The sequence below is a fragment of the Bemisia tabaci genome, chromosome 7, assembly GCF_918797505.1.
Source record: "Bemisia tabaci chromosome 7, PGI_BMITA_v3".
NCBI lineage: Eukaryota > Metazoa > Arthropoda > Insecta > Hemiptera > Aleyrodidae > Bemisia > Bemisia tabaci.
Genome location: NC_092799.1, coordinates 27,549,490 through 27,568,660, shown reverse-complemented (window position 1 = coordinate 27,568,660; position 19,171 = coordinate 27,549,490). Strand labels below are relative to the sequence as shown.

Here is a 19,171-nt window from a genome sequence, read left to right as displayed (position 1 = left end):
GCTCGAACGTGTAAGAGTCCCAACTGCGAAAAAACATCGAGTAAGTTAAATTACCGTACGAATAATTTCTTTGAACGATTGCTTCTACAGAAGGCGACAGTTTTACATGCGGCATCAACCATGAAATCTCAGTAAAATTGAACGTGACAGTAGTACCAGGCTTCATGCCATCTTTTATCATATAGGCGTTTTCATCTGTCGTTGCACGATCCAGTAAGAGTTCGTGCGTTTGGCCGTAAACGATACCTTTAAAATCTTGAGCGAAGCTTAGGAAGAATTCCAAAGGGATGAGAGTGTTAAAAGAATTGTCTTTAACGTTGATCGCAGGTGATCCCCAACCAGCATTTTCGAGACCGTTGACCTCGTCCCTCCGATACGTTAACAGGATCTTGGCAGTGCTCAAAACGCCCAAGTTCGTCGTTCGATCCACTTCCACGTTGTTTATCTTGTAAATGATCGTATCAAAAAAGAATGCGTAGGCGTTGTTGGTTAAAAGTACAGCGTTTCCAACGTTGACGTTCAAGGGTGCATTGTTGAATGTGTATGTCAAAGTTCCTTCGATGTAGATTTTTGAATTGCCGGGCACGCAGTGCATGTATTTGTTGCCGGTTGAAATTCTGATCTGGGCGTTGTTTCCGAAATCCGTGACAAAAGGAAAGTACTTGTGGTTTTCATAATAATCAACATTAAAACTGCGACTCATGGTGACAATTGACATTCGGGAGTAAATATCCGCGAAGTGAGAGGAGCTGAGCTTTAAAACAAAGGTGTTACCAGTCACCCTTCCGAGTTGAAACTGAATCGTGCAACTTAGAACGTTGCGATTCCATTTGACTTGGAAACGCTATGACCATTAGGCAAATGCTCCGAATTGATCATTCGGTTCGTTTACCAACATTCAAGGACCAAAACTTGACCAAAACGTGGACCGAATCGGCTTCATTCGGCTTTTTTCACGCGTTGCATTAAACCAAATCGGGAGGTAATAACAACTCATCTCCGCATTCTTCCCAAGTATTCTATCTTCGCTCGTTCTTTCCCCTTCTCGGATTCCACTTCTAATGCTCCCCTCTCCTTTGGGCGACCACGGAGCGGCTATTGGCCGTCTCACTGTGGTACTGGGCGGAGATTAAATCCTGGATTTTTATTCGACACTTTCTCTATATATTTTTGTCCGTTGGGCATACGGGTAATTTTAAACGGAGTCTTAGCGGAGAAATATTCGAGTTTTATCGGATTTTTATTGGACGATTTTATCCGGGTAAAATCGGGGGCGATTCCCCTCTTGTTCATCAAAAAAATAGTTCCTACGCAAGGAATTGATATAAATTGAAAGGAGGCGGCCTGGAAGTTTACTAATCTTCGTCGAGTTGGTTTCGAGGTGACTTGTAATTCAGGAACCGTTCGCCTTCAGTTCGGTATCAAAATTTCGGTATCCAATCGGTTTTGTTCGGAATTAAGACTTCTGCTTTTACTCATTGTCACATACTAAACGTTACTCTACGTTAACTTGCCTGGTACTCGTGGATCGCAAAATTGTGTATAATATAAACAATTGTGTATAGTATAAACTCCAGTCTAATTTAGGTGACTTGTAATTCAGGAACCGTTCGCCTTCAGTTCGGTATCAAAATTTCGGTATCCAATCGGTTTTGTTCGGAATTAAGACTTCTGCTTTAACTCATTGTCACATACTCAACGTTACTCTACGTTAACTTGCCTGGTACTCGTGGATCGCAAAATTGTGTATAATATAGACAATTGTGTATAGTATAAACTCCAGTCTAATTTCTGATACTGCCATCTCCTGCTACCTCATCGATTTTAAGGTAAGCTTTCATCGTCCTTATGTCAAAATTTTCAAGCTTCAATGAAGCATTATTTTTTGCGAGATTATTTGGTGTCGGACAATATTAAAAATAAGAAGGCAAGAATCATATTTGTATACATAATTTTTAAGCGCCTCGTCGCTGAGAAAAATTGATTGTTTTCTTACAAAATCCTCAAAGTGCTTTTACACAAATTGAACCAATTATTTTTCTTTTTTCTGAGATATATTTGATTATTAAATGATCTGCCTATTTTGTTGTAACCACTTAATTCAAATTTTTAATCACAATGAACTTCTCTACAATAAACTCGCGATTAAGAATGCTTGATCGAAACATGAATACTGAAATGTTTGCTTTTCAAGTTATTTTCTGTGGTCATCTTTTTTTTTTTTTTTTTTTTTTTTTTTTTTTTCAAATAACTCGCTAGTTTTTTTGTAATACTCTCCCTTCGGTCAGTGAACGTCAACTGTACCAAATCTGATACCTGTCCCTTTGGTTTCGACTAAATACTTATAGTAGGATTTGAATGAAACATTTACCTAATTTTAAAATACTAGATTTTAAGACGCGATCCGTTGACGTTCCGATGATCCACCGGCGCGTTCGCGATTGAAATTATTATTTATTAATTAATCGGAATTATTTATTCTCGTTTAGATACTCGTTAAATTCTCGAAAATTCATCTTCAAAAGCCAAAATCTGTGACTACCGGTCCATTTCCGGAAAAAGGGCACATGACGGGCAATTTTAAATAATTCCTCCCACAAAACTGAAAGAAGTGTAAGTTTGGTTAACTTTGGTTAACTTGCTAATTCTTAGCCATCTTTATGTTATAATTGGAATTTGCAGACCGGTAGTGAAATTTGGGCCGTTAGAAGTTAGTTAGAGGGGTTGCTGCACTTTTGGGAAGACTCGCAAATATCAACCCCTTTAGTTTTCATTTACAGAAATCTCAAAATAGGCAAGTACAGTCCGCGTCGATCTCGCTCTCGAAAAACCTACCTGCTCTCCCTTCATCGATCTTCAACGAACCAACTTATCCAGTGGCTGTTTGTGCAAGGCACTAAGGCCAAGCCCTCATACGGGCAAATCTTATAAATAATAAGATAGGCAAGTAGCACAACAATAGAATTCATACCATCCAACACTTCAACGACGCACTTTGACGAGACAGTGTATTGTGAATGTAGAAAGCTATTCGAACGAATTTATGTTATTTGATCTACCTGAAGCAAAATCTTATCAAATTTTGAAAGTCCTGAAAAAGAGAAGTGCTGCGGAATAATTTAGACGAAGAAATGAAAAATTCTGTCGAACTTCTAGATGATAAAGTTGATTTAAAGGTATTTTGGGGCTAAAATACCCAAATCACCGGTTGTATAAATCCCGTTATTTTATTGAAAAGAAATTGACTCGATAAAAATGCAATTGCTTTAAATATGTCTCGATTTTGTTACTTTAAACGTCTTTCCATGGAAATAAGTTCAATCATGACTATGCTTAATTCATCCATGAATTGAAAGTAAGAAATCTACATCTCGAAGATCTACCGATTTGCTGTTAAGTATCGCAGAAACTTGATATACTAGGTCGATGTGCCCACTCGTTGAATTTACGCATCAATATCATGAGTGCACATATGTAAAAGTCAATATGCTATAGTCATTTTGGGTGCATTTATTTTTCAAGAAACAATTTCGAGTAACTTGAATCCCGAAGAACCATCAATTTTCCGTATAAAATTGAAAAAATCAAAATATGTCCACTCCCAGACCTGAAAATTAGATTCTACGTGTGAAAATGCTTATACATCGACATGCTGAACAGAAGCCATGTCTATCTCAAAATTCTTCTCAGAGGTTTATGTTATTATCAGCTTCATTTCAAACCCCGGTTTGACGGTCGAATCGGTTGCCCAAAAAGCAAGCCATTTTTGAAGGCTTCTATGAGAAATTCGTGATATTATTGGCTCTCAGGAAATCACCTCATGGGTAAAACTAGTGGTATAAATGTATGAGTGTTTAAAATGATTGTATTTAAGAAACTAAGACATTAAACTATGGAGTCAATTTCTTTTTAATAATTTAACGTGATTTACTACCGGTAATTTAGCTATTATAGCCCCAGAAAACTTTTAAAGCGCCTTTACGTTCCCGAATTTCGACGGATTTTTTTTTTTTTTTTTTTTTTTTTTTTTTTTTGCTTAAACGTCTCAAGAAACACCATAGTTAAAAATATAAAAAAAATTCTATTTGGATATATAAAACATGTTTAACTCGTTGAGGAACACTGTGTATTGTAGGGAAGACTGTTGCTATTTGACCTATATACTAAGGTCAAAATTCTTACAAGGAAGCCCCTTGCAAGAGGCTACTTTTATGTAATTACTCCCAATTTTTTCTCCGTTATATAATGGAATTACTAGTCAAATTCTGAGGTGAATTTTTTTAATTCTAATTTTTACATTTCTTTTTTCCCCCTTCATTTTATTTTGTGTTTGGAGAATTTCGAGGTTTCGTTGATTTCTTCAGATTTCGAATATTGTAACTTCTCTTCAATTCGGCCGATTTATATGAATGAGACCTCTTTTAATTCGTGTTTTAACGAAGAGTAAGAAAAAAATTGCTAAGTACAAACGAAAAGTTTTTTTTGAAAATTGGACGAATCCTAGCGTGATTGTGAAATGCTTAATGAAGCGTGAGTAATCCCGGCGGCCGCTTGCCGGGATCCAGAACTATTGTCTCTTTTTCGAGAAGCCGACGCTAAGACAGTAATAAGTTGTACAGCAGTAAGTTAAATTCATATATGTTAAACTTGCTTTTAGTGTTGCGACTTTGGCAACAATGCAATGAAAACATATGATATAATTTTCACCTAGCTAAAAATCAAGTCGCCAACCCGATTCAACGTTTTACCAACGTTATGTTGGCAGTCTGAAAATTTAAACTGTTTTTGGACAGTTCAAGGAAACTGTTATTGGGCACGGTTCCGAAAACCGTCTTTTTAGGCACAAACCGTTTGTTGAGCCATAGGTGAACAATCATAAGACAAAATAATAATAATATAAAATGCACCTTATCAAATTCACTTCATTTTGTATACTGTCGAAGCGCTCTGTTTCTCTTGGAGCTCTGCCACTCTTCATATCCCCCAGAAAAGTTTGGAAGATCTAATCTTTAGAAGATTTTTTATTTTAATTTTTTGCATTATTTTAACCGTGTGTGTTAATACACCAAAGTTCATAATAATTAATCCGTGACAATGATAAGTTACATACAAATCCATGTATATTCAACTCTTTTCATTTCTCCATCATGCTCATTCTCCAGTGGCGTGGCGTGCCCCCCGATTCATCGATCGTTATGAAACTCATACCCATTGAAAAGGATCGACAAACAGGGTGCTCGCAGGAAACACCTTAACAATCGATTCTGTACCATAAGTCCAATTGGCCTAAAAATCGATACATCGCAACTCAAGCCACGTACCTGCATTCTCTCTACTTTACATGAGCAAATTGAAAATGATACAAACATTTGTCAGATTACTGTCTGGTCTCTAGGTTCCTTAATGCACCTGTTTCTTTTAATAATATTTAAAAATCAAGTCGGTACGACTGGTATACCAAGCTTTTATTTCACTTATCTCAGGCCTTGTCTCCACTGGACGATTTCATGGGATTTTTCCCAAGTTCGAATCGCAGGAGTGAAACTTCTGGGATTTTTCCCAGTTACCGTCTCCACGGGATGGGGCTCTTTGTAGTCTTGCGACTAATTTGCGCGGGAAGATAAATTAGTTAAAGTCAAGTATTTGACCGGGATTAAAAAAATAACTGCACTCAATTGACATTTAGACACATTTTTTAACGAAACAAACATGAACAATGTAGTTATGAATAAAATATCGCAAAATTCGTTTTCACTTATTTTTCTTCTCTCAGTGGGTTCTATGGGTACAGGTACCATACTTTGTACCGGGAAAAATATTGATTAACTCAATATTTTTCCCAACTTCTTAAGTGGGATTTTTCCCTGGGACAAATCTCGCGAAACGGCTCGTGGAGACAAGGCCTCAGGTGAGCTTGTTTCGGAAGATGTTTCCATAGAGTTCGCAAATCTGGGCAGATGATATTCCACGTTCTCCTTCCACATTTCAATTCCTCTATAGGTCCTTTTTTTGAGGTTTCTGCTTCATTCGTTTTCATCTGCGCTTCATTTTTTTCTTCACTCCGTCCACCCGCTGGTATTCTATGCCTAAATGCACTTTCGCGCTTAGATAGGTCTTTTTTGCCTAAATGCACTTTCGCGCATATGACATAGTTAGGTCTTTTTGTGAGACATGGTGGGGCAAGACCATTACATGAACTCGATTTACAAGGTGTGTATAGTCTTTACAGGAGTACATACACACTTTGTCTTGAAATTACTATGGATTTCGATAATTTATGCATAGTAAACATTTTGAAATCACTATGAATTTCGATGATTTACACATTGTATGTATCTTGAAATTACTATGAATTCCGATGGTTTATGCATTGTTTGCATCTTGGAATTACTATGAATTCCGATAATTCAGCATTGTATGCATCTTGGAATTACTATGAATTCTGATAATTTATGCATTGTATGCATCTTGGAATGACTATGAATTCCGATAATTTATGCTTATTCCATGCAACTCACATCAATTTTTCAATTGATTTATGAATTGCAAGGTTCCCAAGTAGCATGGATTGCAATTTCATTGCAATGGATTGTGAGTTGATTGCAATTTTTGCTTGTTGCCTATACGTTCATTTGAAGGCGCTTAAAAAGTTGCAATTTTATTGCAATAAGTTTGCAAGAAATGTAGATTATGCTTGTTGCCTAACCTTCTTTTTCAAGGCACTATAAAGACTGCAATTTCGGTGCAATCATGTTGTAACAAATTCACGCCATGTGCCTGGCATCCAATTCTCTAGTTGTCTTAAAGTTTTTTCGACTTAAATGTCTCACCTAACCCACATAGCCCAACATATTTTGAAAATATTGTCACCTTTATCAAAATATTTTCATGGCAATATTGTAATTAAAATATTTTTAAAACATTTTAAAGGAATATTTTGAAAACGTTTACAAAAATATTTTTAAAATAATTCAAAAATATTGCCTGTAAACATGCATGTTCAAAATATTCCTTAAGAAAGTTTTGAAAATATTTTAAAAATATTTTTTTAAAATATTTTTAAGTTCTCAAGTTAGTATGTGGTGTAATTTACACCGGTGTAAATTTAGTGTGAGTACCTATTACGTGATATCGAAAAAAAAAAATCAGACAAAAAAAATATGAAAAAAATGAATAACACGAAAAAAAATAAATAATAGGCAAAAGAAAGAAGCCTGAGAAAAACGGCGATAATCAAATCTATGATGAATGTTGAGCCACGCACTGACGCAATGCATGCGATAACAGCCTTAACAGGCGTGATTTCAACCCAGCTCATCATCAGCTCCCTGTAGTGGAAGAGTGCTCCGCTATGACATTCGCGGGTCGGGTTCAAGCCCACTCAAGAACGTCCGGTATTTTATGCTGCTAAACGTCGTAGGACATTAGGTAAGCATGGGTTCGAATTATTATAATTTCCCCGGAAAATTTAGGGGTTGAAATTTAAAGGTCGTCAATATTGAAATTTCTTTGCAAAAAAAAAATTGCAACTTTTTTACAATGAGGGGGTCAGATGTTGTAAAATAATTGCAATTTTCTTGCAAGAAAGTTGAAATCATCTGGAAATTTTATTTCATTTAAATTGCAATTTTTTCGTTGCAAAATGCTACTTGGGTTAAGTCTGAATTTAAATGAACTACGGAGGTACTAGACCACTTGCGCAATTCACATTAATCGTCAAAGCAAATTTTATGAACGGTTTGGAGGTACTAGACAACTTGCATAACCATGTTCATAGAAAATTATTGAACAAAAAAAATCATCACTCCGTAAAGTCGAATTTTCACAAGAACTTTTTAGGTTAACTTCTTTTAGAACAAGTTTCAAGAAGATTTTTCATTATTTTTTTTTAATCACATCGGGGTCACCATTTTGTTGCGTACATTTAGCAATAATCAGAACTATTGAATAACTATTCACTTGTTTAATAATAATATTCATAATAATGCTGTGGATATGACTTTATTCACACGGGTTTATAGCATTACAATGCGAATGTATGTAGAACTCTGTTAACACGAAAACAAGTCAGGTTGAAGCTTAATTAACTTCAACAGTTCCGAACTGGTCAGCCATGGAAATACGTTTAAAATGACAAAATCAAGACATACTCAATGCAATTGCATTTATATAGAGTCAATTTCTATTCAATAATATAACGGGATTTATAATGCCGGTGATTTGGGTATTTTAGCCCCGAAATACCTTTAAATTGACAAAATTTTTCCTTTCTTCGCTTAAATAATTACGTAGCACTTTTCTTTAAGAATCTGATAATGTTTTGCTTGGGGCAGATCAAAAAACTTAAACTCGTTCGAATGGCTTTTTACATTCACAATACACGGTCTCGTCAGTGCGTCGTTGACCTCGCAGTGTTCGATTCGATAGAAAAAGGCGAACGTTGACCATCAATATTTAACGCGGTAAAGCGGCTGACACCATTTTTAGATCCGAATAGCTTGATGCGCGCGGGGGGCTGGCTAGCGCATGCGACAGTAGGGGAGATGTGGCTGAGTTGGGACGGGTTTAAGTTGGGGCAGTTTAGTTTTTTTCATATGACAGCTGGTAGCAGAACGTCGATTTTTGGTGTGGTGGTACCCCGAGGCATCCAAGTAAACAAACCTTGAACCGGGAGCGATTGGCCGTGTTTTGCACTTTTCAGGTGGGATTGTTTTTTTTTTGGAGCCTAAAAGCTCGTATTTTTTTTTTTAGAAAATGACGTGTGGTTCTCAGAGATTTAAACATTTTGCTGATGTTTTTGTACCAATGTTAAGGGCAGATCTTCTGTCATTAGTTCCCTTTGCGTTTTCTTCCATATTCCTAACCTCAAATTCTCACCATCAATATTTACGCGAAAGGACCTTCCAGTCTGAGTTGGGACAATGCACTGGTGGAAGAGTTGGGACGGCCCAACTCATAGTACGTAGGTTCTCTTCCAAGATGTATTGAAATTCAGTCGTTGTATGCCAATTTGATATTACCTACTTAAAAAAAATTTAGAATTAGGAATTTGTTCTAAAAAATTAAATTTTTACGTACCCATTTATTACTTTGTCACTACAACTGTCTCATTTTGACTATTAAAATAATTTATCTACCTATTAAATTAACTTTTTTACATTAAAGGTAAAGCAATATTGTCTATATATGCTGCTAAGTGCCTAAGTTCTCATTAAAGTTTAATTTGTTCTTAAATTTGAAGATTTTTCTACTCAGTTCCAACTCTCCAAGTTCTCTTCCGGAAAGAGGTACGCTATTGAAAACCCCCCTTTTTCGCAGCAGTGGACGTACGTCGAGTTCTTTGCACAGGCTTTTGGCGGAAGATGGCATTTTAAAAATCTCCACACGTTGCAAGAGAGGTCCAAGTGGTTAGAAGTTACCAGAAGTATACGGGAAGGAACGTTAGTTTTGATTCACAATGCGCAGGCACCCCCGCTCACATGGAAGAGAGGGTGAATTACCAAAATTTTCCCAGACCCTGATGGGCATGTAAGGGTGGCTGAGGTAATGACTGCCACGAGAATGGTCAGGAGGCCTGTAATCAAATTGTACCCGTTTCCAATAATGTCCCCTTAACCTTGACTTTCTAGAATGGAGAAAAAAGGGTTTCTGCCCCTCCCAACCCCTCAAAGGATGACCTCTCCCTCCCGCCCCCTTTACAAGATGATCCTCCCTTTCCGACTGGCTCAAAGGATGACTTCCCTCTACCTGCCCTATCAAGACAACCCCTCGTCCCCTACCCCTCCGAAAACGAACTTCACAAATCTGGTCCTGATAAGGTCGAGGCTGCAACTCCCTTCGGTAAAAAGGAAAACGATCCGAATGCTAAGTACCGAGGCCTGAAAAGACATTCAGATTATGCATTAACTGCTACACTGGCATTTGATGATCTGTGCTACAAAAATCATTTTACCATTATAAAAAATATAGATCGTGAAAAAAGGGAAAAAAAACAAAAACCCCTTCTCCCATCTCCCACTCCTTTCCCTAAAAATTTTAGCAGTAGTTTCATGCCAACCTAACCCTCGTTTTCTTCGGGAACTGTTTCAGCATGCAGCGACCACAGTCATACAGGAGACGGGTTCTTAAAAGGTGGAATGAAGTCGTAGAATGTCCCATTTGCCTGATCACAGCAGAGCCACCATTCGAGTTATGCCGGAACGGGCATAGAATTTGCGAACCATGCCGAAAGCGCATGCGAACCTGTCCCTTTTGTAGGATATCATTCGCTCGAAACATAAAAGATAAGGCATTAGAGGGGCTGTATAGAGCAATACGGCCACCTCCAACCTACAAATGGGAAGTTATCGATGAAGAAACGGAGGAAGGAGAGGAAGAAGAAAGAGAAAACAATTGGCAGTTTCCACATTGGGTGAGACCAGAGAGGAGAGAGGAAGAAGAGGGACCGAGAACAAATGAAGAACAACCCGTAAGAAGTAATAATTTGGAAATGCTGTCCATCGCCGCTCTCTCCGAGAAGATTGAAGCTGTGAAGTTAGTTTTACCTGAACGCTTATGGGCCAACGCACGACTAAACCCGGATGGAGGGGTCATTTTGGACATCAGCTAGGTTGCTCTCCCTGGTTCGTTTTGATTTCCTCCCTTTCTAGTGAGGAATTACGGAGGCTTAGAAGGCGCAAGCCCTTCGAGCTGGCAACCGTAGTCTCTGATTAAGCCATTTAAACGCAAAAATCCCCTAGGGATGGCTTAGAGTAAAAGTGTTTAGTTTAAGTTGCATATGTTTGTTTATACTTAGATAATCACTGATATAGTTAAGGTTTACACACATTACCTACTGCGTCCAATATTTATTAATTATCCTTCATATCCACCATAATCTGACGCTGAACCCCCTTCCCCTTCCCCCAATGTATCACTCGCCACCTACTTTAGCATTGCTCATTTCACTATCTGCTTTGCCACACATTTTGTCCTTTGCAACATTATGAAAGACTAGCGACCCGTACGTACTTCACACGTATGAAACATACAATCGGAGAAAACAGAATTCTTACTTACTTACTTATTTACTAGCGGCGCTACAGCCCCGGGTGGGCTTTGGCCTCCATAACAATCCCTCTCCACATCCCTCTATCTTTGATTTTTACACTCCATCCTTTTATTTGCATTTTCTTCAGGTCTTGCTCAATTCCGTCTAGCCACCGAAGCCCAGGTCTTCCTCTCTTTCTTGCTGACAATACTGAAGCTTTCAGCACCTTCTTCGGCATCCTTTCTTCTTTCATTCTTTGTACATGACCTAGCCAGCTCAGCCTTTGCGATTTGATAAACCTTACGATGTCTTCATTTTCTAGGATCATTTCTATTTCTTCATTGCTCCTAATTCGCCATTCTTCGTTGATTTTCACCGCTCCATAGATTCTTCGAATAATTTTTCGTTCAAATCCCCTCAGCATGTGCTGGTCCCCTTCTGTCATGGTCCAGGTTTCACCACCATACGTTACTACTGGCCTTATTAATGTTTTGTAAATATGCATCTTTGTTCTCCTGGACAACAGTTTGCTCTTTAGCTTCTTCAGGTTTGCATAATAGGCTCGGTTTCCAACCTGTATCCTGTCTTTAATTGCTGTCGTTGTTTTTGCTTCGTTATCCAACATATTGCCAAGATACTTGAATTTTTCGACGCCTTCAAATTCCTTCTGGTCTATGAACAGATTGTACGGTTTCCTTCTCACTTCTGATTTTGACAATATCATATACTTGGTCTTGCAGACATTCACTATCAGGCCCAAGTTTTTGGCTCTCTTCTCTAATTCTTTGTAAATTTCAATTAATCTCTCTTTCGTGCGCGCTATTAGCGCTATATCGCCTGCATATGCGCATATCTGACTGGACTTGTTGAATATTGTTCCCCTTTGATCGGTATGTTTTACAGCTAGATGCAATGCCACTAGGAAAAGGATGCCTGATAGTCCATCTCCCTTTTTTACACGTTTATTAAAATCGAATACTTCACACTTGTTGTATCCAATCTTCACCTTCGCCTTTGTATCACTCATAATCATTATTACCAATCGAACGAGTTTTTCTGGTAATTGTAGTTCCTTCAGCGCTTTTTCCAGTTCCTTCCTGTCAACGCTGTCGAAAGCTTCTTTAAAATCGACAAACAGCAGATGGAGATCTATTCCGTATTCAAAACACTTTTCCATGACTTGTCTGATTATAAAGAGTTGGTCTGATGTGACTCTCCCTGCTCTAAATCCACACTGGTATTCGCCAATTTCCTTCTCAACAATTTTCTTGAGTCTCTCATTTATCAGAGAGGATAATATTTTATATGCCACGCTCAGTAGAGTGATTCCTCTATAATTCTTACATTCGAATTTATCTTCCTTTTTGAAAATGGGGCAGATGGTTCCAATACTCCATTTAGCTGGCATTTCCTCTGATGTCCATATTAATTCGATTAACTTGTGCATTTCGTTTATCAGTGCCTCTCCCCCATTCTTCAGTAACTCGGCTGTTATTCCATCTTCTCCTGGTGCCTTGTTGTTCTTGAGTTTCCTTATTCTTTCCGCGACCTCCTCTCTAGTCGGTATTTCATTGAAGTCATCTTGTCTTTCTTCGTTTTTCTCCTCTTCTGTTTCCGGTCTTTTTTCACTACTTTTCTCGGACAGCAGCTCTTTGAAATGTTCTGCCCATCCCTCGAGGATTTTCCTTTCTTCTGCAACTAAGCGCCCTTCCTTGTTTTCGCACCCGTTTGCCATAGGCTGAAACCCACTTCTCATTTTGCTCATTGCAGCATAAAATTTTCTACTGTCATTCTGTTTGCTTAGCTGTTCTATCTCTTCTATTTGTTGTCTTACCGCCTGTCTCTTTTTCTTCCTGGGTAGTTTGTTTGCTTTCTATCTTAGTTGTTGGTATTTGTCTACACAACCTCTCGTTGACTTTTGCAGCATTTTTTCTTTCGCCTCGTTTTTTTCTCGAACAGCCCTCGCACATTCCTCGTCAAACCGTTCTGTGTTTCTGCATCTCCTTTTCTCACCGGTTGTCTCCTCAGCTTCTTCCTTTATTGCAGTCTCCATTTTAGCCCATACATCTGGGGCTGGGTTATCTTTCACTTCTGGTGTTCGACTATATCTTCCACTTCTGGTGATTTCTTTAGCCTTTTCTTTTTCTTTAGTCTTTCTTTAGTTTTCTTGCCAGCCCTGCCTGGTAATGCTCACGTGCCTCCTTGTTCTTGTTGAAGTTTTCATTTTCCCCTTCCCTTGTCTTTGGCATACTTGTTTTCATTGCATTGGCAATTCTTTCTCGAACCTTGACTTTCACGAAGAAATTGTCAGAATTACAGTTTGGCCCTCTGCAGCTTCTTACATCCATCATCGATGATCGGTGCCTTGCTGATACTAGCACATGATCTATTTGATTAACTTCCTCGCTGCCTGGAATTTTCCATGTCCCGAGATGTATTTTCTTGTGTGGGAACGATGTGCTTCTGATATAGAGTTTATTCCGTGCTGCAAACTGTGCTGTCATATTCCCGTTGTCGTTACACCTTTCGTGTAGTGTATAGTGTCTTGCCACTTGTTTCTGATCTTCCATTTTGCCAATTTTGGCGTTGAAGTCGCCCATTACCAATAAGAGGTCATGGTAACTTACTCTGGTCCATACTTCTTCCAGTATGTCGTAGAAGCTTTCCTTTTCAACTTCATCCCTTTCTTCGGTTGGAGCATGCACTGATATCACTGTCATATTTCTGAATTTCCCCTTCATTCTAATTTTGCAGATCTTTCGTTGATATTCTCATATCCAAGCAGGCATTTCCTTGCTTTTCTTGACAGCATAAAACCTGTTCCAAATTGACCGGTATTCTCGATTGTTCCGCTATATATCATGCTAAGTTCAGGCTTGTCGAACTTGCCTTCACCTTGCCATCAGATTTCCTGCAAGGCCATCACGTCGATGTTATACTTTCCCATTTCGCTTGCTATCTCCATCATTTTTCCCGCTTACTTCATTGTTCTCACGTTCCAGGTTGCCATTGAAATTTCTTTGTCTTTACCATTTTTCTTTTTATCCGCTGATCCATACTCATTTGGTCGATTCCATGTGTACCGAGGCATCGTTATTCTTTTTGTAGCTAGGGTTTTTTTACGTGGTAGGATTGCTAGCCCTACGCACAACCCTCCTCCTTTATCTGGGCTTGGGACCAGCTAGAAATGAACACCTCAACCATAAGCGGAGTTAGAAAACAGAATTAAGCTCACAATAATCAATAATCAGTAGAACATGAATCGTTGCCATATATTATACGACATTATGATGCGGCATTACCATAAAAATTCAATATAATGGATTATAGGCATTTTAAATCATTATCTCAACTAAATTCCAAATTGTTGAAAATTAATTAATCCTAATTTTCCAAATATTGCCATATTTTTTAGATATGAAAATTCTTCTTTCACAAGATTTGCAGTTTAAGTAGTGAAGAATTGTCAGCTCGACATTATTGTACGAATTTACGCTTTGTAAATATTATTTTGCCCTTTCTGGTTTGACTTTTTTACTTATAATATTTAGAATATCTTTGAGTGATAAAGGATATCATTTAATTAAATCGATAAAAGTGGTATAGTTATCATACGTTCACAAACAATCTTTAGAATAAATGATATTGGTTTTTTTTTTTTTTTCTATCAGTACACAAGATAAATTTGTAGAATTATTACACTTATAGACATCTTTGGTGACTTTAAAAGCTTATTTTAACTTAAGTCAGTAACTTAGAACTATATTACACAATTAAATTTTAACTTTCAATACAATGCATTTTAATTTTAACTAACTATTGTTACCAAATTATTTAACCCTCGAAATAATGAGGAGATTAAAAGTACATATTAATTCATGATAAAAATGTCTTTTTGGTTTAACTTTGTTCGTCTTTTTTCTTTTTTTGTATTAAAAAAACTGTGAACGACCGTGACTGGTCAAAGGTCGAGGAACCCCTGATCCGTCCGAAGGTACGGGGAGGCACACTGTTTTTATGGGAAAATTTTTGAAAAACCCTGAATTCCAAGCTCATAGGGCCTACGTCTTTTCAACTTGCGACTACATTGGTCCCATTTCAAGAGCGCAAGCGCTTCTTGGTTGACATGCCGATCCAATCTAAATTCATATGCAGAGTACATCTTGATGATGTAGTTCTCTACAGGGTCAATATTGAGGTCAGCGCGAATATCAGCATTCCTCTCATACCAACGTGCTCTAACAATACTTCTGAGTATCTTCATCTGTATGACTTCAATTTTATCTAAATTTGACTTGGCTGCACAACCCCACAATTGGCAACCATAACTCCAAACCGGTCCCAACATTGACTTGTAGAGAAGCAGCTTTAGTTGAAGTGAAAGCCTAGATTTGCGACCCAAGAGCCACCGCATATTGGAGCATTTCAGTCGCAGTTGAGCGACTTTTCTCTTATTGTGGGTACCCCATCTGAGCCTGGAATCCAGATGGAGGGTGAGATATTTTGCAATTTTGTCATTCGGAATTTCAATGTCTCCTAAGAGAAGAGGGATGTGACTAAACGGTCTGTTCGTGAAAACAACTTCGACCGACTTAGTTGCGTTTAATTTTGTTTTCTCTCTTCCATCCAGCGATTAAATTTATTTAAATGCAATTGTGCATTTTGTCGTGCCTCCCTGTAACTTTGGACGAAGATAACACGAGAGTGTCGTCTGCGTAAATGCCCAACTTTCCCCCCTCCCAGACTGTGGGATGTCTGTAGTAAAGAGAGAGTAGAGAAGAGGAGAAAGACAGGAGCCCTGCGAAACTCTCGCCTCCATCCGTCTGAAGCTTGAGACTGAGTTTTCATAACGTACTGTAAATTTTCTTCCTGACAAGAAAGGGGAGAGGAGCTCCACATGATTGCAAGGGAGCATTTTATATAGCTTCTCGACGAGACGCTCGTGCTAAACACGATCAAATGCTTGCGCTACGTCAAGAAAAACCGCTACACAGTATTCCCCTTCTCAAGGGAATCTTCAATAAATTTAGTGACTCTATGAAGTTGGTCTACTGTTGAATGTTGTGCTCTGAACCCAAATTGAGCATCTATGATTAAATTCTTGTCTTTAATTGCCTTCTTTGGAAGGTTTTTCAGGATTAAACCCGAAACTTTATCAAAGCCAGAGCCTTTTTAACCTTGATTTTACCCTTAATTTCTTTCAGAAGTTCAGAGGGAGTAATGGTCTTTATCTTAACTGGACCTTTATATTTTCTTGACCTTTTTTCGGGGTTTCAATGCTGACATTTCGCCCTGCGTTTGCGGGTCAGAGACTGAACCATCAATGGATGATTCCTATGATTCAGAGGAGGATTCATAATTCATGTCACTATGGGGTTTGAAGGCATTTTCAAAGTGATCTGCCAATATTTCTGCTTTTACAGCATCCGAAATTGCCCATGTGTAATTTTTTTTCCTTATAGGGAATTTCAATTGTTTAGGTCGCTTTAAATAATTTGTGGCTGCCCACAGGGAATAGTTTTTGTCAGCCGTAAGAGAGAGAGAGAGATTCTATAAAATTTTGAAATTCGAAATTAAGAAATTCTTGGGTTTGTTTTTTAACAATTTTATTTAGGCGGTTGAAGTGACATTTACCCTCTGGAAATCCAGAATTAACTGCCTTTCTGTGTGCTTTTCTTTTCTTTCTGATTAAATTTAAAAGTTCTTTAGGGATTGAATAGGGGCGGGAGTTATGTACTGCAACAGGAGTATTTGCAATTGCACTTTTTTTAATTTTTTCCACTAATAGTTCAGTCTCTTTATCAATTTCCGCTGGAGAGGTGACTGGAACACTATTATCGATTAGTTTTTTCTAATTCTTTCCTGAACTTGTCCCAATTTGTTATTTTTGAACATATGGATGGTGGACGGTTTATTAAAATTGGATTAGTAAAGATGGACAAAATAACTTTGGCATGTCCAGTTAATAGAGGTGGTAGAATATAACCTAACTCGAGGTTTAATCTATATATTCAAATTTTTGAATAAGAAAAAATCCTTTCATTTATAAAAAAGCATAGGAGGCAATGCAACGTTGCTGAAATTTGCAACTCTCCCCACTAAAAAGCTAAAAGAAGACTAGAAAATAAAATTTCTTAGGGTAATTGTGAAATTTTATTGCAGCTTTCTGGGATGTGCAGGTGTCAGGTGTCCGAATATCGTTATAGGAAAAAAATGGTCAAATTTCCTTGTTGGTCAAAAACTTCCTATATCGTAGCAATGATCTTTATCCGCATCCTCAATGAGGATGTGGAATGAGGAATACTATGGACAAAAATTGAAAAAGGACTTCCAAATTCTCCAAATATCGTGAAAAATTGTTAGTTTTGACTGTTATTGAAAATAATGAATTTTAAAAATTAGTTAAAATAAGATGAAACTTAGCATATTCAGTCGCAATATTGAGCTCTATTACTCTTGATTACGTAAATACAGTGAATAGCCACGTTTGACCTATTGAGCTCTCAGAAGCTGGAAAAGTCAAAACCCGTTAAACAAAGGTCAATGGAGGCTTAATTGATAATTTCATGCCGTTTATGGTCCCATATGTCGATTTTGACGGTGCCCTTGATTTTTGTCCACGCCGCTTATGGAAGTGCCGCACTGTGCGGCGCTGCATGACGGGGACCGATGTCCAAAGGGTCGCGGGATAAATCGTACAACTTTCTATAAAATATGACAGAAACCTAATTAAATTGAAATACAGTAAGTCTCCAAAGACCCAAACTATACCAAAAATGTCGTTCTGTTCCAGATAAACAACCGGTTGTCATCATCTATTCTCAACTTTTCTATTTTTACTTACCTTCTTGTTATTATTAAGTTAGTATGGATAAGTTTATTATATAAAAGTGCCCAGCATTAGAACCTGATGACGATGATGTTTTCGTCCCCATTGATTGGCAAAAAAAAAATGTGAATATGCTGACTTCTTACTTAAGGAAAAAATTGAGAATCATAACACATTCATAGCTCTTCAAAATTCTTTTCAAAAACCTAAAAAGGAACTTTTAATCGATGAAAAAATTACATTTTTCCACCCTAAACTTGCTTCTTCAGAACTTTGGTTACTAAATATGTTCCGTTCCGAACCCAACACCATCATATCTCTCGTTTGGCATACACATCACCCTAGTGGACCTTTTGGCGCTTGCATCGACCCATTTAAATGTAAATTTTGTTTGGAAACAGTCCACGCTATGTTCTTATGGGAACTTTACCAAAATGGCTGACTTTTCATGAAAAATACGATTTTCCAATCGCCCACCAAGACCCTCAACGATGTTATACTAGTACATATTCTTGAAACAATGAACTACCTTTTGTCCTATAGTCTCACATTTTTATTTTTCATGACTAAAACCGAGACGTTTTTTCTATTCTGTAATAACAATCAAGTCCACCCCTCTATGATCATCGCCTACGAATTGTATTCTGAAATCAAAACCGTTAGAAAATTCTACCGAGAAGCCTTGCCCAAAAATATTACAAATCACTCGTTAATAAATTAGAGGAAATGTTAAAGTTCTCTTGTTCCTCGTCTCCGGATAGAATCACATATTATATATCAATTCCAGTTAATTTTTATTCTAAATTTTCTTTGTTTCATATAATTTCCATTCCCTTTCTTGTACGGTCAGAGTATTTATCAGTCATTCCAAACTACAGATTTGTCCTAAAAGAAGTCACCCCTCTTAACTAATTTGCTACCACGTCGCCTTGTCAACGTACTTTCAACACATACCAGTGTCCATCTGCCACTCCCCTGGACGCTACCTCTTGCAGTGCCCTCGCCATTTCTACACACTCGACCAACGAATGTGCGAAGGTACCTATCTGTTTTCATTAATCTTCGTTATGTTGATACGATTCCAGAAAGAAATCAATTATTATTATTTGTTTTACCTGCTGTTGAAAATCTTGACATTATTTGTGACTATGTTTTAGATAGGCAAAAATTACAAGGAATTTTTCTCTTCAATTCTAAAATTCCTTCTGTTAAATTTCGCGATGTGACCAGTTATTAAATAAAATAATTTAATTAAATATTGTTTAATTTATTTGATAAATTAAATAACAAACTAAAATATTAAAAACTTTACG

At 37.5% G+C, this 19,171-nt stretch overlaps 1 protein-coding gene across 1 annotated transcript; it reads right to left on the bottom strand.

Moving 5' to 3' along the window:
• Positions 1–13,176: 13,176 nt before the first annotated feature.
• Positions 13,177–13,749, bottom strand: LOC140225078 (craniofacial development protein 2-like). The gene has a single exon (XM_072302572.1). The coding sequence runs from the start codon at positions 13,747–13,749 to the stop codon at positions 13,177–13,179; it is 573 nt and encodes a 190-aa protein (XP_072158673.1).
• Between the last annotated feature and the right edge of the window lie 5,422 nt (positions 13,750–19,171).

Bases quoted from the DNA above. Each gene is read 5' to 3' on its own strand.
- LOC140225078 (XM_072302572.1), bottom strand. From the start codon at position 13,749: ATGACAGTGATATCAGTGCATGCTCCAACCGAAGAAAGGGATGAAGTT.